The following is a 27,740-nucleotide window of genomic DNA, read 5'->3' as shown; positions in this document are numbered from 1 at the left end:
GAAGTTTGAGTTTGTGTGCTTACTAGCAACCACTTTCAACATTTCTGCAAAGCTAGAGAAGGTATCTTCTAATTTAAATTTCTTTAAGAATTATCTATTGTGTAATATACTGTCAACAGGAGGTCAGTTTTAAAGGAATACTACTGATAGCCTGAAAGACTGTGGAAAAGAAATTCTTTTTCCCCTTACACACTGATAGTTCTTATATTTGCATTCCTGCAATTCTTATATTAAAAAACATTGGATTAGCAGCAAGAGAGTTGAAAATGGCAGAAGTTGGGAATGACTGCTATTTCTTTTTTAATTCCACATGCATAAAGGTAAATATTGTACAACTTATGGTACATATTCCACATGCTTAAGCTTTTTAGTAGAATGAGGGAAAATATGGCAACAGTTTATTTGCATGGCTGAGTCAAAATTTACTATTTTCCCACAAAATATTGTACATACCTAAAATATGAAGTAAAACCTTATCATGTATTTTTGATATGTTGAGTTTCTCTGAGGAAATCTGGTAATATTTAAAATTATCTGAAACTATCCTTCTATATGCCAGTTACAAGCCTATGGCTTTTTAATCCTCATGTGGTACTTTTGCCTATATTATGGCTCCTTGAAACTTCAAATTACCAATATTGAAGCATATGATATTTTGGTTAATGTGATTCCAGTCATATAAATTCAAATAGTTAAATTCAGGTTCACTATCAAACTCAGTTTAATAAATCTAATTGATTCCCTATTTCGGAATTTATTAATGAAATTACTGAATTTTCCTTTGTCAAAGTAATAGTAAATAATTAATATCATGGAAAAAGGCAAAAAATAATACAAATTGGCCAAACAAGAATTCAAGGTTACAAAGTTAAAATGGGGAAAAATGTCTAAGTGATTTGGATTAGTGGATCTCAATGAAGCCAAATAGATGTAGAAATTCAATGTTTGGAGCTTCATGTTCATGTCAGAATGATTCCAGTGAAAGACATGCTATGTCTGGTTTGAAGCATTTCATCTCTGCTAGGACAACGGAGTAGAGTCAGCCTCTTAGACTGTAAGAATTAGATCCACTTCTGTTACCTGTTACCTTAAGATTAAACCCTGGGATGATGATAAATAAGAGAATTTATGTTCCATGTGGGCAGAGAGTTTTGTCTGTTTCACTGCTATATCCTCAAATTCTAAGTTATCAATAAATGATTAAATGAAAAAAGTAAAAATAATAATAGCAATCACATTACCGTATCTCCCATAATTTTTACAACAATCTGTGAGAAGGGCATTTTATTCCCTTTTTACAGGTGAGGAAACTGAGGCACAGAGAGTGAGTAATGGATTGATTTTGTGATTATGGGCAAAATAGAGTCAGGCATTCAAATACTGGTTTATCTGGTTTCTGCCTGCTCTCCAGGTCTGTGAGATCTACAGAGCCACCTTAAAAGGGAGAGAGAGTGAAGACAGTAAGAAGGTGGGAAAAAAAATAAGGAACAACCCTGAAACCTGTCAAAAAAGGGATGAGCTTAATAGGATATGTTTACTTTTATTCTATGTCACCTACCCTCTGCCAAAAAAGACAATGACCCGCAATTTTCCCAGCTGTTGATTTATGTGTAAAAGATATAGGAAAAAAATAGCAGCCCATTCAAATAATCCACATCTGCTTTTGTTGAGATATAATGATGTAAATTTATAAATATATATGTGTGTATAGCTTAGCACAATGTGCTAAATATTTTAAATTTCACAATAAAATAAAGTTTAAACTCCGTTCACTTTCCCTCTATAAGCACACTTAACAGTATGTTCCTAATCTGAGTGAGAAAAGTTATCTAATAAAAGTTATGATTAATAGAGATCATCTCCACAATTAGAATATGGATGATGACTTAAAAATAATTTTGGCTTTCATAAGGAAAATTAGATCCCTCTGTCATTAGATTGTGATCAAGGGTATCACTGACCTTTTACATATTTATCCTTAGCCATATGGATTAACTCTTAACACGAAGGAGAATTTTATCAGTGACTTATGGAATGTACTATTTAATTATTAGATTATTTTATCAGTCTCACTAAAATTAGACTACTTTGCTAAAATTTAGGCTTGATGGTCTTGGATTTGTAGTATTTTTTAATTTTAATTTGACCTCATATTTTATTTAGTTGATTAGTAATCTGTTGTTAAACACTGACATTCATACATTGAGTTTTCTACACTGTTTACTTTTTCCTTTTAGGGTTCCCAGTGCCGATTCCGACACTGCGAAGAGGCTCTTGGCAGTGACACAGTGTGTGCATTATGGAGAGAGGGAAAATGTTTAGATCCACTTTGCAGATTTAGACACATGGAAATGCAGGTAGAATTATTCAACATTATCATGTTTGTTAAAAGCATCTCCCTCCGATAAGATTGAACTCTGTACTCTTACAACACAATAGAAAAGAAATTATTCTTTCCTCCAATGACTTAATTTTAGGCATTTTACACTTTGCTCAACTTAAATTCCTAAAAAAATGGGCAAATGTGTTGGAGGAGTACCCATTGCATCTTTTAAATAACAGAGCTTGGAAATGAAGCTGAGGGCCACACACAACCCTAAACCAGCAGTTACAATAGTTTTTGTCATGTTGTGTGGTAGCACACTGTATTTGTTGTGATTGTGGCATCTCATCATTACATTTGCCTCCCATCCTTTATCTAGCAAAACTGCAGTATTTCATGCTTCTGGGAAACTCAACCTCTCGGTTGTGTGAAGATCAGTTGTATCTTTTATCACAGCAAACCTCGAAATATCAATGGATTATTTTTGCCACCAAGTAGCAGTGAGTATATTTTTTGAATAACATGGTTATACCGTATTACAATCTGATGTTGGAATAGCAACATAGAATGACACGTTAAATAAAGTATAGCAAGGTGAGTAATACAGTTTAATAGCCAGTGGATGATTTAGGATGGTTTATATCAAGAATTATGAGAATGAGCCATCAAGGAGCTAACCAAATGGAATGACCAGAGTTAGTTAAATTTTCTCTGACTGTGTTTCTAAAGTGGACTTTATTCATGTGAAAAGTGAGATGACTCCTGCCCTCACTGGATAGAGGGGAGCTGTCTCAGCAATTCATCATATGACTGGAGCAAAGCTGGGAGGTTCTGGCCTCACCGCTGCTCCCCGTAAATGTGCAGAAACCTCTGCCGCATGGGAGAGCAAGGGCATGCTCTGGTTTTCATGCTTCTGCTTCTACAAGAGCAGCTACATGTGTGGTTCTTCCTAAGACTTCATTTGTGGGAAGATGCAATCCCATTGTTGCTAAATAAGTGGCACCCTTGAAACCAACTAAATGCTACTGAGACTCTACTGCGTGGTGAACCTTAAACTAAGTTATGGGAAAGGGGTATGGAAGACACCATGTCCTAGGACAGTAAGTGGCAGGAACTTTGAAAAGCTGGGAGAGTCAGGTTTCTCTGATGCTGTAGCCGCTTCCCTCTCCTGCTCTGGCCACCGTTATTTCTTATAATGGAATTATTCTAGAAATGAGCTTATCAGTCCTTTGTATTTGAAAATTTGGCTTCAGATAATCCTTGGCAAATGAATGATTAAAAACCATGTCTCTTTGTTATAGTCTTCTGGAAAATGCTGTTCTCAGAGCATTCTTCATACATGTAATACCTGGATCAATGTTTTTCTTCACTAGCCTGTAAACATAATAAGGATGGGGCTCATGGCTAGTTTCCCTACCAATGCTTAGCACACTGTCTAGAGCCCAGATGCTCAGTAAAACTGAATGTTTGGATAGATGGATAGGCGGTATGGATAGAAGGTAGGAGGAGAAGGGGATGACAGAGATGAGATGGTTGGATGTTATCAACAACTCGATGGACATGAGCTTGAGCAAGCTCCAGGAGTTGGTGATGGACAGGGAAGCCTGGTGTGCTGCAGTCTATGGGGTCGCAAAGAATTGGACATGACTGAGTGACTGAACTGAACTGATAGATGTATAGATGACTACTGAAGGTAACCTACTGGGATGAAAGTTATTACACCTACTAAGTGGTTAACTTGGTCCCATTGTTTAACATCTAGTGTGATTTTATTTCATTAAGAACATTGTATTAAATCCTCTCTATATAGTGTACTAGCCTACTTCCTAATGGTCTATGGGTAAAATTGCTATCTTTCAAACTAATTATTTCAGTACTAGAGGAAAGACTGCATCTCTGAGGGCAAAGGAAAGGTAGGATGTCTGTGGAACAAATAGTGGGCTCCCCACTGTAAGGCATGTCCTCGGCTAAGTTCTCTAGGGACACATTTCATTATTCTCATATATTAGGCATAGAATCTGGGGGTCAAAAATAGATTCTGGCTTTACTGGAAGTCTCAATTTCAACACATGTCAAAACTGCTCCTGACTCTTGGAATAAGCTTTCCCCTCTCTTGACAGGGTCAAACCAGACCCATGCACTGATTTTGGAAGGACCAAATCCTTCCCCTAGCCACTCTAGAAATCATCATGAGAGGAGATAAGCTCTGCTTTCTCTTTGCCACTTCCCTATCATTTTCTCAGATATATTTCTTCACTACATCTATTGTTTGTCTGACTTCTCTCTATAGAATGAAAATTCAGTAAGAATAGGAATCTTTGTTAGCTGATAAATTCCAACCACCAAACATAGAAACATAGTATTACCTTTCACATAGTGGCCACTTCTATTCCAGGAAGTCCTGAAAAGTATTTATTCATGTTAAGAAGGTAACTATTTTTTCTCTGCCCAGGCACATTTCTGTGCTTTAGGAAAGAGGATTCAATTCCCAGGCTGTAGGAAACTGCTACGCTGGAGAAGGAAATGGCAGTCTTCTTGCCTGGAGAATCTCAAGGACAGAAGCCTGGCAGGCCACAGTCCATGGGGTTGCAAGAGTCACACACGACTTAGTGACTGAACCACCACCACAGAAAACTCCTAAGCTCATTTGCATTATGTATTGAACTACTGCATCATCTATTCATTCTAAGAATATTTCAATACCTCAGAAGTTATAATGTGATCTTTTGTAGACCTAATATTTCCTAAAATATTTCCAGAAACATCTACCTACCAAGGTTCATATTAACCAAAACCAGGAAAATAAATCATCTCACCTTAGACAAAAATTAAATTACAAAGTTATAACTTTATTAAAATTTACCTTTATGTTTCAGTGGGTACATGTGATTGACAGATTCAGGGTAGGATTGTGACAGGGTTTTTTTGGGCAGCAAAATATAACTATTGTTTCATACATGGCATTGGGTAATTCATGTGTAAGTTTGTATCCCGTTAAAATAAGATAAAACCTAGGTATTTAAATGGGTAAACTGTGAAAATTACTAAGGCTTCTGATCAAGGAATTGAGACCCATGATGTGGTCCATATTAAGTAGGTGATGCTATCTAAGCAATCTATCTAAGTTACCAGCTGTGTTCTTCCAGAATGAGGTGTTTGCCAAAAGCAATTTTCCATTAGTTAATTTGCCATTGTCTGTTATCTTTAAGGACCAAGTTCAATTATCAGGAGTCTGACATTTTTTTGTCTGGACGTGTAAAACTGCCAGTTAGTCTTCTTGCAATTTAAACTTTAATCTGCTAACAAATTAAAAAAAGGTCTTGGACTCTTTTGAAAAAAGATTTCATTTAAATGTTGTTAAACCAGACATTTTCAAAGGCGGCCTAATCCCTCTGGTTATCATCTCTAAGTTTAGAAGCAAATAGCTGTTAAAACCAAATGATAGTGCTAAGAAAAACATAGCTCAGTTAATGTTTGCTCTAATTGTAAGAATTTGCTAGGCATTTCTGAGTACATTTTGCATTTTCTTTGTGAGCTTGATGGATTCCTGTTCTTTCTCCCATGGTACACAGTAGAGGTTAGTGTACCCAATTGAAGTTTTCCTCTTGAGAAGCTCCTTAAATTTTGCTAAGGGACAATTTATTCAAAACAGAGGAGCTCAAACATTGAAGCAAATGCTCATATCCTTGGGAATTTGCCATGTTATTCTAAAATGCATACCTGAAAGGATAATTTGATTTTTATTTATTCTGAGTCACTGTCTTGGAGATGCCTTGGACAACTGACTATTTGACCACATTAAATGAATCCTGGGTCAGCTCACTTTACAAGGTCTTGCCTAAATGAATATGTGTACATGACCTTTTCATTATGTCTTAAAAAACCATTGTCTAATGTTTTTAAAATAATTTAACAAACACCTTGACTTGAATATATGAATCAGTAAAACACAGACTAGTTTTGTGTGTGTGTGTGTGGATAAGACACAGAGTAAGACAACTGTTAATAGTTATAAGAGGAAAAACTGTTCAATGAACACCCAACCATGTACTCGTCACCAGGATTCACCAATTTATCAATTTATTTTCTCTTTTCCCTCTATTGTACTTACATATACACACAAAATGTACAAACATATATTTCTGTCCTTGTTTTTGAGCCATTTGAATGTTAGTTGCAAATATCATGACACTTTATCCCTAAATGCATTGACATAGATCTCTTATGTTTAACAACACTCTCAGATATAACCATGGGCTTCTGAAGCGGCGCTAGTCCCACCTACCAATGAAGAGACACAGGTTCAATCCCTGGGTTGGAAAGATCCCCTGGAATAGGAAATGGCAACCTGCTCCATTATTTTTGCTGGAAAAATCCATGAACAGAGGAGTCTGATGGGCGATGGTCCATGGGGCCACAAAGAGTTGATTGCAACTGAGCACACATATACCTAACCACACTACACAGCCATCACACACAGAATCTTTACTCATATATCCCACTGTTACTGAAAATAATTTAGTATTTGTCATTTACTGAGGTTATTTTTAGCCTTTGGTAAGTACAGACCTTGATCTTGTGAACATTAAATCAAAATAGACCACAAAGACCTAAATATGAGCTAAAATTATAAAATTCTTACAAGAAACTATAGACTACTCAAACAATTCTTAGTTATGGCACCAAAAGAAAAAAAAACAAGCAGTAAAAAAATTAATTGGATTTCATCAAATTAGAACTTTTTGTGTTTCAAAGAATATCATCAAGAAAGTAAAAGTATAACCCTCAAAATGAGAGAAAATAAATGCAAATCATATATCCAGAATATATGAAGAACTCTTGCAGCTCAGTAATACAAAGACAATTCCATTACAAAATGGGGAAAGAATCTGAATATACATTTTTCAAAGATACAAAAATGGCTAAAAGATATATACATCTGAATGCAGAGTTCCAAAGAATAGCAAGGAGAGTTAAGAAAGCCTTCCTCAGTGATCAATGCAAAGAAATAAAAACAATAGACTTGGAAAGACTAGAGATCTCTTCAAGAAAATTAGAGACACTAAGGGAACATTTCATGCAAAGATGAGCACAATAAAGGACACAAATGGTATGGACCTAACAGAAGCAGAAGATACTAAGAAGAGGTGGTAAAAATACATGGAAGAACTATACGAAAAAGATCTTAAACCCAGATAACCACGATGGTGTGATCGCTCACCTATAGCCAGACAGCCTGGAATGTGAAGTCAAGTGAGCCTTAGGAAACATCACTACAAACAAAGCTAGTGGAGGTGATGGAATTCCAATTGAGCTATTTAAAATCCTAAAAGATGATGCTATGAAAGTGCTATACTCAATATGCCAGCAAATTTGGAAAACTCAGCAGTGGCCACAGGACTGGAAAAGGTCAGTTTTCATTCCAACCCCAAGAAAGGCAATACCAAAGAATGTTCATACTCCTGCACAATTGTACTCATCTCACATGCTAGCAAAGTAATATTCAACATTTCCAAGCTAGGGTTCAACAGTACTTGAACCGAGAACTTCCAGATGTTCAAGCTGGATTTAGAAAAGGCAGAGGAACCAGAGATCAAATTGCCAATATCCACTGGATCATAGAAAAAGCAAGAGAATTCCAGAAAAACACCTACTTCTGCTTCATTGACTACACTAAACTAAAGCCTTTGACTGTGTGGATCACAACAAACTGTGGAAAATTCTTCAAGAGATGGGAATGCCAGACTACCTTACCTGCCTCCTGAGAAATCTGTATTCAGGTCAAGAAGCAACAGTTAGAACTGGACATGGGACAACAGACTGGTTCCAAATTGGGAAAGGAGTACATCAAAGCTGTATATTTTCACCTTGCTTATTTAACTTATATGCAGAGTACATCATGCGAAATGCCAGGCTGGATGAAGCACAAGCTGGGATCAAGATTTCCAGGAGAAATATCAATAACTTAAGATATGCCAATGACATCACCCTTATGGAAGAAAGGGAAGAAGAACTAAAGAACCTCTTGATGAAAGTGAAAGAGGAGAGTGAAAAAGCTGGCTTAAAACTCAGCATTGAAAAAGCTTCAAGATCATGACATCTAGTCCCATCACTTCATGGCAAATAGATGGGAAAAAAGTGGAAACAGTGACAGACTTTATTTTCTTTGGCTCCAAAATCACTGCAGATGGTGACTGCAGCCTTGAAAGTAAGACACTTGCTCCTTGGAAAAAAAGCTATGACTAACCTAGACAGCATACTAAAAAGCAGAGACATTATTTTATTGACAAAGATCAGTCTAGTCAAAGCTATGGTTTTCCAGTAGTTATATATGAATGAGAGAGTTGGACCATAAAGAAAGCTGAGCACTGAAGAATTGATGCTTTTGAATGTGGTGTTGGAGAAGACTCTTGAGAGTCCCTTGGACAGCAAGGAGATCAAACCAGACAATTCTAAAAGAAATCAATCCTGAATGTTCACTGGAAGGACCAATGCTGATGCTGAAACTCCAATACTTTGGCCATCTGATGTGAAGAACTGATTCACTGGAAAAGACCCTGATGCTGGGAAAGATTGAAGGCAGGAGGAGAAGGGACAACAGACGATGAGATGGTTGGATGGCATCACCAACTCGATGGACAGGAGTTTGAGTAATCTTGGAGTTGGTGCTGGACAGGGAAGCCTGGCATGGTACAGTCCATGGGGTCACAAGGAGTTGGGCACAACTGTGCAACTGAACTGAATAAGCTCATGAAAAGATGCTCATTGTAACTAAGCAGTTCAGTTCAGTTCAGTCGCTCAGTCTTGTGTGTCCAACTCTTTGCTACCCCATGAATTGCAGCACGCCAGGCCTCCCTGTCTATCACCAACTCCTGGAGTTTACACAAATCCATGTCCATAGAGTCGGTGATGCCATCCAGCCATCTCATCCTCTGTCGTCCCCTCCTCCTGCCCCCAATCCCTTGCAGCATCAGGGTCTTTTCCAATGAGTCAGCTCTTCGCATGAGGTGGCCAAAGTATTGGAGTTTCAACGTCAACATCAGTCCTTCCAATGAACACCTAGGACTGATCTCCCTTTAGGATGGACTGGTTGAATCTTCTTGCATTCCAAGGGGCTCTCAAGAGTCTTCTCCAACACCACAGTTCAAAAGCATCATCAAACCACGAGGTATCACTCATATGTACTCAGATGGTTTAATCAAGTAGATAATAAGAAGAGTTGACAAGAATGTGGAGAAATTGGAATCTTGATACATTTCAGATAGGAATGTAAATGATGAAATTTTGGAAAACAGTTTGGCAGTTCCTCTAAAGAGTAAACATAGAATCACTGTGTGTGCATATGCAAGTTGCTTCAGTCATTTGCAGCTCTTCCTGACCCTAAGGATTGTAGCCCACCAGGCTCCCCTATCCATGAGATTCTCCAGGCAAGAATACTGGAGTGGGTTTCTGTGCCCTCCTCCAGGGGATCTTCCCGACCCAGGGATCGAACCCATGTCTCTTACGTCACCTGAATTGGCAGGTGGGTTCTTTGCTGCTAGAGCCACCTAGGAAGCCCCCAGAATCACCACATGTCCTACTTACTCACTTCTAAGTATATATCCAAGAAATGTGAAAATATATGTCCTCACGAAACTTGTACAACAATAAATATTCATACTAACATTATTTAAAACAACTAAAAAAGTGGAAATAAACCAAGTGTCCATCATTTGATGAATGGAAAAATTGTGGTATATGCACACAGTGAAATATTACTTGACTATTAAAAAACACTGTGATGGGACTTCCTTGGTGGTCCAGTGGCTGAGACTCAGCACCCTCAATCCAGGGGACCCAGGTTTAATCCTTGGTCGGGGAACTAGATCCCATATGCTGCAACTAAAGATCCCTCGTGCTATAACAAAGAGCCAGTGCAGCCAAATAAATAAATATTTTAAAAGCACAACACTATGGTAAGTTGAAGAAGTCATGTACAAAGGATCACATACTGTATGATTTCATTTATATGAAATATCTAGAATAGGCAAATCCATAGACATAGAAAGTATTAAAAAAAAAAAAAAAAAGAAAGTATACTAGTGCTTGCATGGCTGGGAACATCGGGCAGACATGAACAGTAACTGCTAATAGGTATGGGTTTCTTTTTTGAGGTGGTCAGATATCCTAAAATTGATCATGGTGATATTGCACACCTCTATGAATATACTAAAAAACCATTTAAATGTGTGAATTTTATAGTATGTGAATCTCAAGAAAGCTTTTAAAAAATGGGACTAACATTTACTAACATTTGAATGTTCAGTGAAGCTTTTCTTTGCAGCTAATGACAAGTCTTGGGAATAGGTATTTAGAATAGCAGAAAAGTTCTGTTTAAAGCCATCTTTTTCCTTCAGAATTTCTTACTGTGCTCTCTTTTCATTGATGCCACCAAACTTTTCTTCAAGAATGACATATTCTTTAACATGAGTCTAGAAATGGAGGAAGCAAAAATTGTCAATAAAAATTCTTAACTACCAGCATACTCTATCATGAATGTGAATTCAGACCATTCCAGTCTAAACCCCAATAGCACTTTTGTTAATGCCATGTGTTTTTGTTTCCTGTTACTGCCGTAACACATTACCCCTAACCAAGTGGCTTCAACAACTCAATTTTATTAGCTTATAATTTAGGAATTCGATGAAATCTCTCTGAATTAAAATTAAGGTGTCTCCAGGGCTGCATTCCTTCTGGAGATTCTGAGGGAGAACCTGTTTACTTACCTTTTCCCGTTTCTAGAGGTCTTCATTATTTCTTGGTTCATGTCCCCCTTCCTCCATGTTCAGAATCAGTAATGGGTAGTCAAGTCCTTCTGACACTGCATTACTCTGACCTAGCTTCCACTGTCACACCTCTTTCCTGGCTCTCTTCCTCTGCAACTCTCTTCTACTTCCAAAGGACCACCTGAATAATCAAGGATAATTTGCTAATCTTGAGGTCAGCTGATTAGCTGTCTTAATTCCTCCTTCTTGTATAATATAGTGTATACACAGGTTTCAACGATTAAAACTTGAACATCTTTGGGAGGCCATTATTCTGCCTATTACAACATGATTTTCTAGAAATGTGTATAAATCAAGGTAATGGAAAAAGCCTTATGGGTTCCTGGTGATTTGATTAATCACTAACAGAGGATTTCTCTTTTGGGCAGTGTGCTATAGAAAATTTTGGCATGAGTAAAGGGTGGTTGTTCAGTTGCTAAGTCATGTCCAACTCTTTGTGACCCCAAACACTGCAGCATGCTAGGCTTTCCTGTCCACTTTCATTTTGTAAAGTAGAGAAAAGGCTATTATGCACTGAGGCCTGTTCTCAGGCAAACTAATTAGGTGAAATAGATGTGGAAATTAAGAATTTGGAATACAATTGATTGTTTTCAGGGCTTCCCTGGTGGCTCAGATGGTAAAGAATCTGCCTGCAGTGTGGGAGACCTGGGTTCGATCCCTGGGTCAAGAAGATCCCCTGGAGAAGGGAAAGGCTACCCACTCCAGTATCCTTGCCTGGAATATTCTGTGGACAGAGGAGCCTGGCAGGCTTTCAAATTATTGTGATGGCAAACCCGCTAAAAGGCTTCCCATGACCCTGGACCCCAGATAGATGATCCTTGATTTGGGGTGTGGTTTCCAGACTTGACTGATTTTGCAATTATCTGAGACATTTGAAAAATAGCATCAGATTTCTAGGCTTTAATCTTGACCTTCAGAATCAGAAGTTTGGAAAACAGAGACAGAAAAGATGATTTGAATAATTTCTTTAGTTGATTCAGATATTTAGCCAGATTTGATAACCATTGGCTTGAAAAATAAAGGGACTCGAATAAGTAATGATCAAAGATATATGTGTTCACTAGCTTTTTCTATTATTTGCTGGTTAGTTTTGAAGGTTACAGAACACTGAAATATAACCTAGAGCTTTGTTCAACCTGACCAACGTGTAGCCAACAGAGAAATCTGAAGGTATTATTCTCACTTCCAAGTCATCAACCCCCAACCACAGAAAACTAGAACCTCTGGATTTTTTCCTCTTTTAAACATGTATACTCTGACATTATAAGCTATGTCTTATATGAGTTTACCTTTGTTAAATTGTCATAATGTGATTAAGTTATTCTTATCCCATAGATGTAATGGAAGAATACAGTAATGCTTGTGATCACTTTGTGTTTATACCAAAATATGATATATACCATTGTGGTTATAATTACTATCTAGTCTGTGAATTAGCACATTTTCGACAGCAAAATGCTGATTTTTATAAGTTAGTTTAATAACCTTTCTAGAAGTGAGATGTCTTTTAACAAAATATGCAGTTAATCAAGAGGACAATAGTTAATCATTGAACATGTGCCAAAATGTATATCTTGAAGACTAAAATGTTGTATTTTCTCTATAGATATCACACTACAGAAAGACACTCAGGAAGGAATTCCACCCCCAACCCAGAGTCAGGAACCTCTAAAACCTCAGGAGAATATATCACGACCTATTCACCATCCCTTAGTTTTAAAAACTAACTTTGAGGAAGAGGAGGAGGAAGAAGGTGAACAAAATGGTGAGTAAACCTTTTCTCACATTTATAGTGCACATTCAAAAACCTCATGATATTTTCTACATACTCGTTTAACTTTTAGAAGTTTATAACTAATATATAAGGCAGATTCTGGTGAGAAAGTAGCTTTAATTTTATTAAATATATTAAATTCGTCATGTTCTAATTTGTTCTATGTCTACACATATATTTATGATTGTTTGGATTGAAAGTTTTTTGTTGTATGATGGCTAGGAGACAGATCTCATGTTTAAATATACACAGTTGCTTGTAGGTATACTAATAACATGTTTTATTTGTGTATAATTTAACATTGGTAATATGATTTATATAATTATAAAAATTTATATATAACAACATCATCTGTTTATATATAACAACACTGACATACATAAGTGTCAGTCTGTCTGTCTCACATTTAATCCCTGAAGTTATAGAGATCAATAGAGTAGTTTGTAATGTGTAAAGCATTATCATCTGCATTATCCCAGTAATCCTTGCCAGAATAAAGAAGATTAGAACCCAGGTCTCTTACATTGTAGTCCATCTTATTCCTCCCATATCACCACAGCACTGCAGTACCAATAAGTATGTACAAACAAGATAAACATCCAGAAAAATAAGCTCTAAGTCTGTCTCTGCCCTGGAATTTGTCCTTCTATGGAGACTCAGAATGTGGGCACATTGAAAAGACTGAAATATTACTTTTTTTTTTTTTCCTGTAGCTATCTTACTAGAGAAAGATACTTAATAGGGAATTCCAGCCCTGATCCAGAGTCAGAAACACCTGAAACCTCAGGAGGATATATTACAACCCACTCACCATCCTTTAATTTTAAAACTAACTTTGAGAAAGAATAGGAAAAAGGAGATGTGTCATTTTCTGCTGTTTAGCTCTATGTCTCCCACACCAACATCCTCTTTCTCCAGACAAACATAATCTCAAATGTGAATCTATATGGCCAGTCTCTCATCTCAAAACACATAATGTACAGACATTTTTCTCTTGACTGATTCTTTCTAAAACATAAAATATAGCAATAAGAAACATTTGTTAGTACACAAATTATTGACTTTAAATGTTTTTAAAACAGTAATCCATTTATGAGGACAATGTGTGGGATTTTTCATTCTGGTTTATAAATTTTCAGATTATTTGGCTTTGGGACAATTTAATTTAAAAAAAATATATCCTATAGATGCTTCTAGTTTATGGACAAAGACTCCTGAAGAAATTGAAGAAAAAAGAGCAATAAAGGAGATGTGTTATAAATCTGGTAAGAAATGAAACATTTGTGCATTTTCTAATATTTGATGTGAGAAGTACACTAACCATTGATTTTCTTGTGGGAGATTAGGTGAATACTACCGAGTTCACACTCCTTCAGATATTTCATCATCTAAAAGCATAGCCTCTATAGTGGAAAAAGAGATAGAAAAGTCTTTGGAAAGTGGCAGTGAATTGCAAGAAGGTAAGGAATGAAAAGGAAGCTTTTCAAGGTGGTGAATGAGAGATACTTGATGTGATAGGCTGTAAATTATTTAGTTAAGTGTGCACTGGAGTCAAATGATAAATAATACATCAGAATTGAGAGTGAGAAGGAAGTGATTTTATTGAATGACCTAAATTTAATATGAAAAGCTGCAATTAATGTAATTATATTTTCCCAGAGGAACCACAGAATGAATAGACTCCATAAACACCTGGTGACACTACATAGCCCATGCAGTAATTCTGTAAATAATTCGGTTTTACCACTTCATTTGTCTATGAAAGCAAATCTCCCTATAAAACAAGTGTAAATTTTTCTTTAGAATGGACAACTTAGCCCTGGAAGGACAAAAGGGAGGTCACGGAATAACGTTAGTGGCAGAACAAGGGTACATTTGTTCATTGAATGAGTGCTTCCTGTGTACCAGCCAATTTCAAGGGCAACACAGGTGAATAATTATAAGACTGTGCCTTTTATGGATCTTATGTTCTGGTGAATCTGACTTTTCTGTTGGTGAATGTTTTGCTCTTGAAGGCAAGATAAAAAGAACATTATTTTCTGAATATAAGACAAGGAACTCAGAGAAAAATCCATGGATGCCATGGGTTTAAGTAGTTTTCTTGCCTCTGGGATGAGCTTAAAAAATAAAAAAAAGCTTTATAGCAGTAAGCAAAATCAGAATTCTTTCCTCCTCTTAGATACCAAAAAGATAGTTGGAAAAGGTTCCCAGGATCAAGATGAATATAAGATCAAGAGTAGAATGTGTGTCTTGCAAGTATGTGTGGCAAACCATTTAAACATATATGGCAGTAGGTGGCAGCAACATACTGTCAAATGGTAGAACAGTCGAAAAACCCAAGCTGATAGGTGGGAGCCTCCAGTGAAGGACAGATAGTCCGAATTACACAGACAAGGGCTTCCCCGGCGGCGCCAGTGGTAAAGAAGCTGCCGGCCAATGCAGGGTACGCAGGAGACATGAGTTTGATCCCTGGGTAGGGAAGATCCCCTGGAGAAGCAAATGACACAGACAAGAAAAACAAAACAAGGACAAACATGTTAGCAATGAGTATTAAAAATGTCAGATATAAAGACAATAATATGCATTTCACTTTATATTATGGTTTTAAAAAGCTTTTTATTTTTAAATAATTCCAGTTAATTCATGAACCCTCTTTACCCAGATGTCCCCAAATGTTAGCACTTTACACATTTGATTTTTCATTCCCTTTCTTCTCTCTCTCAATATACACATTGTTGTTATTTTTTTTTCAAATTGTTTGAGAGTAAGTTGCAGGCTTACGTAACTCTCACACCAATGTAGTATAAATACCAATATCAGAAAATTACTAGTGATATAATATTATTTACAAACTTAAAAAAAATTCACCAATTGTGCCATCAATGTTCTTTATACTAAAATGAAGTCTCCCTGATTTAGAATCCAGTTCAGAATCACAAGTTGTATCAGATTATCATAGCTCTTTTATTCTCCTTTTAATATTTTATTTTAGGAGAAAATTATCTGGAAATGTATAAAGAAAATGGAGAGACTTTAATTATCAGTATAATTAGCATTTTTCAATCAGTAGTAGATCCTAATACATTTTACTCAGTTTATTCATGGTGAGTAGATAAAAACAAAAGAAATATTATAAAATTCATTATATGTCAAGCACATCAACTAAATTAAATATATATATACTATAGCATTAGATTGCTTACATTTTTAAACTGCCACTTGTTACATTACCCACATAAAAAACTAAACTTGCCTTCTGCTTTCCTGATAATTATAAATTGGCTTAAAATGTATATAATTATAAATTTATTGTCATCAAATCATTGGACAAACAATACTGCCATTAACTTTTAGATTCTTTACTATCATCATAGATTCTATCAGAAACTTAGGTAAGCACCTAATGGTTTCTGGAGTGATTTTTTTTTTTTTTTTTTTTAATTTCTAGGGGATGGTCTGACAGTTCCAACAAAATTCAGCCTATTTGAAAGTCAAGGTGAAATAAAAGCATCATTGGATAGGAAACCAAGGACTGACATTGCTGCTTTTGAAAATGGAGGTTGGTTAATTTATTACTGATTTATTACTGAGTATATCACCATATAATAAATAATAATAAATAATTCTGAGTTTTTTCTCTCATAAGCAACTTGCTTCATCAATGTCTCTGACATTTTATCACTGACTTTGGATAAGCTCCTTGAGGCCAGGAATTGTGTAGAATCAATTGCTCTCTGCAGTAGAATTCCTGGCACATGCAGTACACTTTGTAAAGATTTGTGGAATAAATGGCTTTATGTTTAAACAATTGAACAATTACATGTATAGAGACATTGTTTATAAAATGTACAGGTGACTGGAAGCTAATATGCTGGAACAGTGAGTCAAATGTAACAAGGTAAATGCAAACTGTGATAAACATAACCTCTTGCAGTTAAATTCAAGACATAACTGGTAAGCTTTCTTCAAGTGGGGAAAGACTTGATATGATACAGACTGTGAGGGAAAAATAAATGCTTTTGTTGGCCACAAAGTTTCAAAATGATTAAGTAACTTGTGTCAGCTACCAGATAGCTAAGGTAAACTTACATTGCTTTATTAGGAGTACTATAGAAAAATAATTAAAATATTCAGCAGACTATCTGACATATAGAAAGATGCTGTATAAATGTCATCTATTATTGTACTAGTTCCAGTGATATCTGTACAGGGCAGTCCATACTTGAGAATCATTTTTAAACAAGGTTACTTGAAAACAAGTATTCTAGTTAAGAAACAGAAACTTGTATGGTGAAGACCTGAAATTAAGTATTTAAGTAAATTTTAAAGCAACTGTGGATATTTATCCTGGAAAATAGATCTTTAGGGATTATAAAAACTGCTTTCATATACCTGAGGATATTATATGGAAAGCAATTATATTTATTGAGTATCTCTAAGGTGTGGTAAAGATTGTTAGATGGAAAATTGTGTTGACTGAATTTTCTTATAATTACCTGTAAGTGTACATATTGAATATTCATATACATGTATATTAATCAAAGCATATATGATATGTATAGAGATGGCAATAGTATCACTGAGAAGTATTTAAATAGTGTTTTAGAGGAGGAGTATGCTGTATTGAAGGATAGCTTTGTACAATTTTCTGCCATTGTTGCCACTGACAGTAAGTTATTGTCCTAGGAGGTGACTGCTACATTCCACAGAGAATCATATTTCTTGGAGTAGATGAAAATGAAGCTTTAACTGAAGAGAAAGAAAGCACCATATCAAAATGTTCAAATGCTAAAGGTAGTGAGCCAGTCTCTATTTTGATCCATTTGTGATTTGTATAGATAAGTTCAAAACCTAAAATTTGATTGTGTTATATAGTTGTAGAAACCAATACAAGAGGCAAGGTAATAAATGAAAACATACACCAAAATAGACTGGATGGGAGCCAGGATCCCTCAGTATCCAGTCCTGGCTCTATGACTAATTATTTGCCTGTGGAGCTTTATCTTTCTTAGCTTCAGTTTCCTTATGGGAAAAACTGGCCTGTTGGACTACCCAATTGCTGAGAGTCTTGCTAGCTCTAAAGTTGTTGATTCTCATCAATGGTAATATCCAGTCCTCTTTAGTTTTTTTTTTTTTTTCCCCAGCTTCTAATATTCGGTATGATTGAATTTTCTTAGAAAGCTTTTGTGACGATATATATACTGAGAAGAGTACTAATCTCATGCTGAATTCCCTCTTTAGGATTATTACTAACTGTAGTCTGAGAATAATCCAGAGATATGTTAATAAACTACATTCGCTATAGTTTTATGCTGCCTCTACCTTGCTAAGAATCCCCCAGCTGGGACCTCGGCTGGGAAGCTGTCTAAGCCACAGACAGGATAGCTGTCCTGTAATTAGAGGACTTCGTGTATTTTCCATATAAGTGTTAACCAATTTTACCTACTGTCTTCTCCACCATTAAATAAATATTCTCAAAGACAGGGAAAGACACTTGTGATCGAACTCTTCCTATGGAAAATGATATGTATATCTCTTTTCCTCTCTTTTTTTCAGTCTATCAAAAAACACACCTCTAACTATACAAATAACGGTAGCCATCATTCACATATGGTTGTTTACATTAATTTAATCAAAGTTAAATAAAATTTAAAAATTCAGTTTTTCAGTTGCACTGGCCATATTGTTTGTGCTCAGTATTCACATGTGACCAGTGGCTATCATTTCAGATGGCACAGATTTAGAATGTTTCCATTATTGTAGAAAACTCTGTTGGATTGTTCTGCTCCCAAGCTTAGAACAAGTGAAGTGTTTTACAGATATTTCTTCATCCTTGGTTTAAATTGGCACACTTAGAACTTCCCAGATGGTCCAGTGGCTAAGACTCCATGCTCCCAATGCAGGAGGCTTGGGTTTAATCCCTGGTCAGGGAACTAGATCCCATGTGCTGCTACTAAGACCAGGCCAGCCAAATAAATAAATGAAATCAGTAATTTTTTTTAATTGGCACATTTGATATAAAATTAATAACCATTTTTATTAAAAAATTTGTATGGAAGTATTAAAAATATTGCCACAAATATATATTTACCTATTGAAGATAATGGCTGTATTTCAAATTTTTTATGTTTTGATACTGACAGATTTGGAGGACTCAATGTGCTAACTAGGGAATTTCAATGGTGGGTTCTAGAAATTAATATGCATATATATTTTTAAAAGAGGTATGCCCATCATATAATGCTTGCAAAGTGAAATACCAACAGAAATACTTCTTTTTTTTTCTTTTTTTACTAATACTGACATTTTATTTTCTTAATTTGCTTTAAAAGATAACAAGGACAGCCCTCATCCAAAGCGTTCCCTAACTACCCGACTAGTACCTACAACGCATGTATTAAATGCTACTGAGAATATCAGTATGAAGTGCAGAGAGGACCTTTCTTCAAGTGAGACATTAGCTCTATCACTTTTTGGCCTTAGATATATTTGTCTTATGGATTTGTTTTGCTTATTTGAAATAGAATTTTTTAAAAGAAAGAAAAAAGGGTGGTTTGAAAATTATTCAGGATTAAGAATTAAAGACACAATAGTCTTCTACTAACTCTGACAATGAATTGTGATGTAGGTCATAGTAAATTAAAATACTTTCCCATTAGTTTAATTTAGATATTAAAATGGATAGTATAATACTATGTTCTTAGAAGATTCATTAGTATGACATTTTAAATTTAACCTGTGGTAGGATTCATTGACAGATTTTTTTTTGTATTATCTTTCAGATTATTTTTCTTGATTTCACTTCTCCTTGCCATTTAGTACTCTAAGCCTCTTCTCTTGATACAATCAAGACTCATGAATCTTCTTTCCCTCCCTCCTTCCTTCCTTCCTTCCTTCCTTTTCCTTATTTCATTTATTGAACCCCTGTAATATTCTTCAACCCCAGCTGGGCAACGGGAACCATGATGGTTTACCTCAGAGGAGCTTAGTTCAGTGATACTTGTGAAAAATATAGTTTCCAAATTCTAGGAAGGGGAGCATGAGAATAAGGATGGAGCATGATGTTTGGAGAGGAGGTAGTGAATCACGGGTTCACTGAAGTCTTCCTGCTTAAGCTGAAGATGAGAGCTAGGGCAAAGAGAGATATATCAGCTCACTATAGAGAGCTAATGTAATCTACATAGTGATTTTGATGTTCATTTTTACTCTGGAGAAATGTACCTTAGAAATTCTTGGAAAATTGAGCCTACATATAAAATTTTCCATGTAAAAACAAGCAAGCAAGAAGTGAATAATTTAGTAATATTAGCACTTACAAATTTTGCTTATTGAGTCTTGTTTCACCAAACTATCCATGACCCCAAATTAGAACAATAAGGTAATAGTCACTAAAAGTATTTTACACTAATCCAACTTCTTAAGAAGTAGTAGTTTTGGCTTAAAAAGTAAAGAAAGATTTATGTTCACAATGACAATTCTAAAACTCCTAAAAATAACATTATAGTGAGATATATAATTATATTTGGATTGTAATTTTATGTTCTTTTCAAAGGAATGTTACTTATTGAAAGTTTTCTCATCAATCAATTTGATGAGAAAAATCAAGATAGAATTTTTTTGGTATTTAAAAATAAATCACCCTTTGTTCTAGAAAGTAAAGTATTAGGATGGTACATTTTTTTCCCCCTTGCTTGACATGTGAATGCACAGATATGTAATTATCACCTACAGTAATTTTTCACATGAAAGCATCTTAAAAACTGTAAAAATTTGTATCTTCTTTAAGTGAATGATGTCCATCCAGTGAAGAAGCCTCATTTTAAAGGTGTGAAAAAAAGAAAATGGATGTATGATGAACCAAAGAACTTTCCTGGCCCAGGGATGCGGAGAGGTAAAGTGTCTATGTATTTGGTATTCCTGAATTATAATTTGAAAATAGATTAAATAATATTTTCTAGGCGACAAGTCACTATCATGCACCATGTTATTTGAGATGTCAATTCCTATACAGTTCTTTTAGCTTACATTATTTTCCATCATGCTATTAAACATTTAAAGTACAATGCATTAATTACAGGTGTGAAACCAGCTGGCTTTATCCCTTGTTCCCTTTCCCCTTTCCTGTATTACAGCAGTGCAGACTTCAAATCCCAAAAGTAAAATGAGTTACCATCGGAATAATAAAAACAAAAATTCTGAGAATGCGTCCTGTATCCACGTTCAGAGAGATGCTGTCAGAACTGTCTCACTGAACGCACCTCCCCACGGCAGGCCTTCGCATGGGTCCTACATTAAAGCTGATGTTAACAAGGAACCCAAATTCAACCTCTGTTCAGGTGAGGTTCTACACTTACATAGGCTTTTTACTCACGTCTGTGATTTGCGTCCCTGTGGAATGTCCAGGTGGTCCAGCTAATCTTAGCTGCTCCCCACCCGCTTCTCTTTCCAGGCCCTCACCACCATAACATCTTAGAAAACAGGTGAGAGGATTTCTGTCCGTGTGCAGGAGTACGCATGATTTAAAGGATATTGGAGAGAACGTGTTAGGTGCAGGTGGCTTGCCACTGACCCTCTTAGAGTTTTGTCTCAGAGCACTGCCCTTTGTTCCCCTGATGGCTTTATTTCACTCTTGAGGATTGTTTTGGAATGGTTGACATTTCTTGTTCCACCAACTGCATTGTTCTATTATCACTTTCTGGCTAGTGCCTTGGTTTTTCTTTAGGCCTTCATGATTCCTTTCTGAAAAGGTTAGTTTGGGGGTTAACTGCAGTATTTTTGACAACCTCTCATCTCTCCCACCCATGTCCAGATTGCTTTTAAATCATTTCATCATGTAATAGGCCAGGTCCTAGTGTAAGTGTCAGGAAGTACAAGGCCTTGAGGGAAGAGGGAACTAGGTTTCTTTTTTTATCCTTGTCTCAGATGAATTTGGTTCTTTTAAAGCTGGGTTTTGGTTTTCTCAATCTAACAAAAGGCCACTCAATTCCCTGTGATTTTGTTTGTATTTGCCTATTTTTGCCTCTAGTCAGTGGAGTTCTGATTGTTGTATACTTTTTGAAGCATAAGTAAAAAACTCTGTGTCCCTCTTTGGTCCTCCTTTTACAATTTACATAGAAGCTAGTTTTTAAATTACTTTTCTTCTGTTTGTTTTAGAATAGAATCATGTATGGATTTATATACATGATTATTTATATTTACTACTGTTGTTATTGTTTAGTCGCTAAATCATGTCCACCTCTTTTTGCGACCCCATGGACTGTAGCCTGCCAAGTTCCTCTGTCCATGGGATTTCCCAGGGAAGAATAAAGCCCTTTACTTCTATTATCATTTTATTATTATTTTACTGTGAGTGGACATTTGTGAAGAATACAGTGACTACTGGACAGTTAGATGCCATTGTCTAGAGTTGTATTTAGGGGGCCTTGGACCTTCCTTTCTTCCTTTCCTTCTCTCCTTCCTTTCTTTAGCTCTGCAAATATTAGCAGAATTATATGTAAAATCACAGCAAGGCCAGACAATGAAATATTTTGATCACGTACATATATTATACTTTTCTCTAGCTTAGCCTCGTGGGAGCAATTCTTATTTGAGGAACTGAACAGCCAATTAAGAGATGTGTAACCATGGTCATTGATAACTTAAATGGTCTTAATAAGCTCACTTGTATCCCTGATGCCTTACCCTTGAAATGGTAAAATGAATTACATAGAGACTAGCTTCACCTCTGAGATAATAACTTTGAAATATGCCTGGAATATGATTTTAACATTATAAAATATTTAATTCCTGTTTCCTTTTTCTCTCAGATAAATATATATCAACGTCATATAATGGTTCAACCTGGCGAAAAAGAATTCCTTTTTCAAAAACGTATTCAAAAAATGAAAAGATATATACAGGTAAACATATACTAGTGGTTTTAATGTATCATATAACTCTAAAATGAATGACAAGTGTTAAGCTCAAGGAACATATTTTAGAAAATTTTCATGATATATATGATTATAATTCTTGGAGTTTAGCAGAGATCTCATCTACTAGCAATTTTTTTAGCCTTTTATTTATTTATTTAATTGGAGGATAATTGCTTTACAATTGTGTTGTTTTAATTTTAGCTTTTTTTAAATTGGGTTTTTCTTTGCTTATTTTTATCAGAAATCTTTTGATATATTTCTCTCCTTAGCCAGAAGCATAGTAGTTTCAGCAACTATATAATCTGTTAAGATGCATTCTTTGTTGAACTACAAAGCAATATATAAGACCATATTCTGACACAAAATATTAAAGCCCTGTTATATCCTGGCTAGTGAATACATAATGGCTAGTGCAGGCTGACGGGGCACCTAAGTTGTAGTTTCCAGCCTGAGAGGTTCAAAGTGACTGTGGTCTCTTTTGTGCTATTTGCCCTGGGAGGGTGTAGGGATTCTGGGGACCTCCCGAGGGTAAAAGTTTATAGCGGCTCCAACCTCGGGTTCCAGATGTGGTTCTTTTACTAAAAAGCTTGGTGTCTTACCCTAGCTTATTCTGAGGCTGGCTCAGTAGGTTTGGAAGATCACACAGGACAAACTGGTTTCGGTCACTTCTTAGAAACCTGAAACTTTGCAGAAAAACTCCTAGGTAGAGAGTTCCTACCTAAATCAGTAGCCTAGAACTTTCAGAATCATCTGAAATTCATAAAATCTTATACAAGAGATTCCCAGAGAAATCAGAACACATCCAGACTAGAAACTGTACACTTCCCAAAATAAGGAGCCAGGATCTTCTAAAGCAGTATTTCCCTATAAACTCCACTACAACTGTGATGCAGTATGTAGACTTGTATATATATTTACAGGTCTTCCCTAGGGGCTCAGACAGTAAAAATAAATCTGCCTGCAGTACAGGAGACCTGGGTTCAATCCCTGGGTTGGGAAGACCCCCTGGCAAAGGCAATGGCAACCCACTCCAGTATTCTTGCCTGGAAAATTCCATGGATGGAGGACACTGGCATGCTGCAGTCCATGGGGTCACAAAGAGTTGGACGTGACTGAGCAACTAACACTTTCATGTATATTTACACTGGAGTCAATCACTTTTCTTTTTTTCCCATCTCTTCATCATATGTTACTACAACAGAATGCTACTGCAGTGCTGTTTGTTTATATTTCATCTTAAGTTCACGTGGGCTGCACTTAATTTTGTGAGGAAAGAGGTGAAAAGTCAGTGAAAATCCTAAATAAAACTACCAATTGTTAAGCCACGTCTTTTTCTCCCATGACTTACTTGTGGGTGGGATGTTTCCACCCCTGTCCCAGTGACAGCTCCTGTATCCCAACAGCCTTCTCTTACATAGTTAAACATGAATCACCAAAGGTTTGGGAGCAAAGAGGGGTCACTTCAGAATATGAAACACGTACCATCCCTGTATGTGACAGGGGAATGCAAGCTAACAAAACTGCTTTATTCTTTCAATTTTGGAGAGTGTGGAGGAAGGTATGCGAAACAGACGGCAAGAGAACAGAAACTTTGTGGAGCCAATTTACTCAGCACTAGTCATCTCCTCATCTTCCACCACCTCCAGCTCTGCCGGGGCCCAGGGGTAGAAAAGTCAAAGACAGAATTTCCCTTGAATTTTTAAGAATTGGCGCATAGAGAGGACCTGGAGTGCACTTCTCAGATGCAACCTAGGGGGAAAAACTTCGGAGAGAATTTCTCAATGCCCTCTGGTGATGTGGTTGTGGGGAGGGTAAACCCGTCTAATGCTAGAGGGCTGGAGACAGAGTCTCTTGAGGCTGCCAAGCTCCAAGGTTGCTTGGGAGGGCATCACATATTCCTGTGAGTTTCAAGCAAGAGTGAGTTTCTGGGAGAGAGGATCCGTGGATGTACAGAGAGTCTCGTGGCTGGGACTGAAGGGAGAGCATCAGAAAGATGCTTTTGTGGTTGGGTTCTCTTCCAGGGGAGGACTCAGCTGGAACCACAGCAGATTTCCAGGGAGGTGATTAGAAACCAGGCCATCACTCACTGATCAAACCCTTGTTGCTTGAAGTATGGCCTGAGGGCCACCAGCAATGACTTGGGAGCTTGTTAGAAACACGGAATCTCCATCTCAGACTTACTGAATCAGTATCTGCCTTTTAACAAGATTCCCCAGGTGATTAGGATACACATTAAAGTTTGAGAAACCTTAGACTATGTTATCTGGGCACTGCTCCCCAGCATAGGACCCAGACCTTGTTGAAACCCAAGATTGTTGAGATGACATTCTTTTCCTAACTGTCACACACGTGTGCTAAGTCACCTCAGTCGTGTCTGACTCTTTGCAAGCCCATGGACTGTAGCCCGCCAGGCTCTTCTGTCCATGGGGATTCTCTAGGCAAGAATACTGGAGTGGGTTGCCATGCCCTCCTCTTGGGGGGGTCTTCCCAACCCAGGGATTGAACCCAAATCTCTTATGTTTCCTGCACTGACTGGGCAGGTTCTTTACCATTAGCACAACCTGGGAAGCCCAGTCCCAACTCTAGAAATTAGGATAAACAGCAAGAAGGTAAGGGAGGGGAAAAAAAAAAACAAAACCCAACCCTGGGAAAGAATTTCAAATTTGAATGTGATTGAAAGATACATGTGAAGTAACTACGGAACCACTGAATTGGACTAAGTTTATAGGCAAAGGACTAGATAAATTTTCGACATCAGGCAGAATGGGAATTTAGAGTCGAGAAATTAAGTAGGCTTCTAACAAAATGAAGTTAGTTTTCTTAGTTGCCTAAGGTTTGGCTGGGAAATGTGTAACCCCTGAACACTTCCCCTTTCCAGTTGCTGTTTTCCCCGGAATAGGGAGAGAAAGGTTAGTTTGTGTCTTCTCCCCCGCACTTCCTGCTAGGGCACAGTGGGGAGGTTGCAGCATTCCCCAGTGGACAGATGGACTGTGGAGACAGGAGGCAGAAAACACAAGCTGCCTAGTCTGTTCCTCTGAGGAGTATCTGAGCGCCAAGGCCAAAGAAGTGTAAATGGGTGAGAGGAGCCCTTTGGGAAAATGTTTTTGGACGCTATGAGGATAATGCAAGAGGAGAGGAAAATGTGTCTGTGAGAATCTAGGAAAGGAGCTGAAGGCAATTAGAGATGTCATTGTCAGCCTTCCCTTGAGGTCACATGTCCCTTACGATAGGGATATAGCTGGTTGACTGGAGGTGCCTGTCTGCACAAAAGGGAACATTCATTCTCTTCATTCTGGGTGCCCCATGGTGCAGCCTTCTGTATAGTATTATTTCTATTCCTTTCTATCCTCCCCTTCATCTAAATTCAAATCACAGCAAGCTTTGGAAAGAAGTGGAATTAATTTGAATGGCGTTCTGCAATTTTATGAATTAAAACAAGCTTAGTTTTTGTTTTAAGATTTATGGGACGTAATTAACAAAAGAAATGCAAAATGTTTGTACCCTGAAGAATGCTGAAAAACAGAATAACTGAAATATGTTTTGTGTTTTATTATTAGAGCCAAGAAGAAACGGGAGCAAGTAAACCTGGAGGTTGAGAGAAGAGAAAAATGAGAAAAGAGAAAAGTGCCAGAAATCATCTGATTTATAATCAAAAATGAAAATTCGAATGAGATACTCAAGTACTCCATACTATATACTGGATAGCCAAAGATGATAAAATGCAAATTCTGAAAATAAGATGCAGGAAGTACATTGTACTCTTTCAAAACTGATAAAAATGCAAATTACAAACAGCTGCCTGTGTATTTGTATAGGTCTGGAATTCATTCAATGCATTGCCACAAACATTTAATAAAATTTAAAAGTTTGACAATTAAGATCATTCTTTAATTGTAAACTAAGTTAGATTGCACAGATTGAGGAGTAAAATTGTGCTTTTGGTCTCTGTTTTGCAATATTCTTTAAGGAAGAAACCTCACATTTTCTTTCTTTACCTAAATTTTAACTGGGCCCTCTGTGATAGTTACAGATAAAATGTAAACAAATTCAGTGAAGTCCCAGGGTTACAGTGTGGTGATGAGTATGAGAGGAATTCTGATAGATATACATTTCGATCTGTTGTAGAAAGAGACAAAGTCTGGCTTATCATTCTGGGTCATTGCTGAACAGTGTCTTTTAATTGGCAGCTACAAAATCTACCTGCTGGAATGTGCTACATTCAGAACTGAAAAACAAATATTTTCCTACCATGAAAACAAAAGTTATTTGATCATACTGGAGAAAAGGACTCATAAAAGAAAAAAAGTGAATTAATGACAGAGTATCCCAAAAGTCTGAGTGAGCTTTTAAGGTTTCAGAAACTCAAGAAGTATAAATGCTTATGAATGTAAGAGAGAGACATCATTTGAAAACTTATTTCCATTTCTTTTGTGCTCGTTTAGAATTGTGAATCTTGAATAACAAAATTTTCTTACTTAAAAAATTTCATCTGCAGAGTTACTGAAACAAAAACTTGAAATTAAAAATTCATTCTTCAAACAAAAAACAAGTATGAGAGCAATATAAATAATTAACCTTTCAAATGATATGTTTGTAAATTTGTAACATTTGTACTCCCACGTTTATGAAAGTTCAGAACTTCACTAAGACTTTGGAACCCCCTGTATTTGTATTTGCTTGTGTCTTGTGGTTACTGGGAGCCTCTTGCTCAACATTTATTGGAGAAGAGAGGCAATCAGGACTCTTAGAAATATTTTATTTTTAAAACATTTTTCTAAAATCACTGCAGATGGTGACTGCAGCCATGAAATTGAAAGACACTTACTCCTTGGAAGGAAAGTTATGACCAACCTAGACAGCATATTAAAAAGCAGAGACATTACTTTGTCAACAAAGGTCCATCT

General features: G+C 36.5%; 1 protein-coding gene across 1 annotated transcript; it reads left to right on the top strand.

Annotated features, from left to right (window-relative positions):
• Positions 1-26,714, top strand: C3H12orf50 (chromosome 3 C12orf50 homolog). The gene is made up of 13 exons (XM_043878247.1): positions 1-61; positions 2,238-2,357; positions 2,703-2,823; positions 12,755-12,913; positions 14,110-14,187; positions 14,269-14,382; positions 16,371-16,481; positions 17,609-17,716; positions 19,255-19,371; positions 20,709-20,813; positions 21,055-21,258; positions 22,729-22,821; positions 26,394-26,714. Exons 2-13 carry the CDS (start codon positions 2,346-2,348, stop codon positions 26,417-26,419), a joined length of 1,248 nt encoding a protein of 415 aa, XP_043734182.1. The 5' UTR covers positions 1-61; positions 2,238-2,345; the 3' UTR covers positions 26,420-26,714.
• The last annotated feature ends 1,026 nt before the right edge of the window (positions 26,715-27,740 follow it).

Source organism: Cervus elaphus, chromosome 3 (genome assembly GCF_910594005.1).
Source record: "Cervus elaphus chromosome 3, mCerEla1.1, whole genome shotgun sequence".
Taxonomy (NCBI): Eukaryota; Metazoa; Chordata; class Mammalia; order Artiodactyla; family Cervidae; genus Cervus; species Cervus elaphus.
The sequence above is the reverse complement of the archived record's forward strand: the minus strand, read 5'-3'. Positions and strand labels throughout refer to the sequence as shown.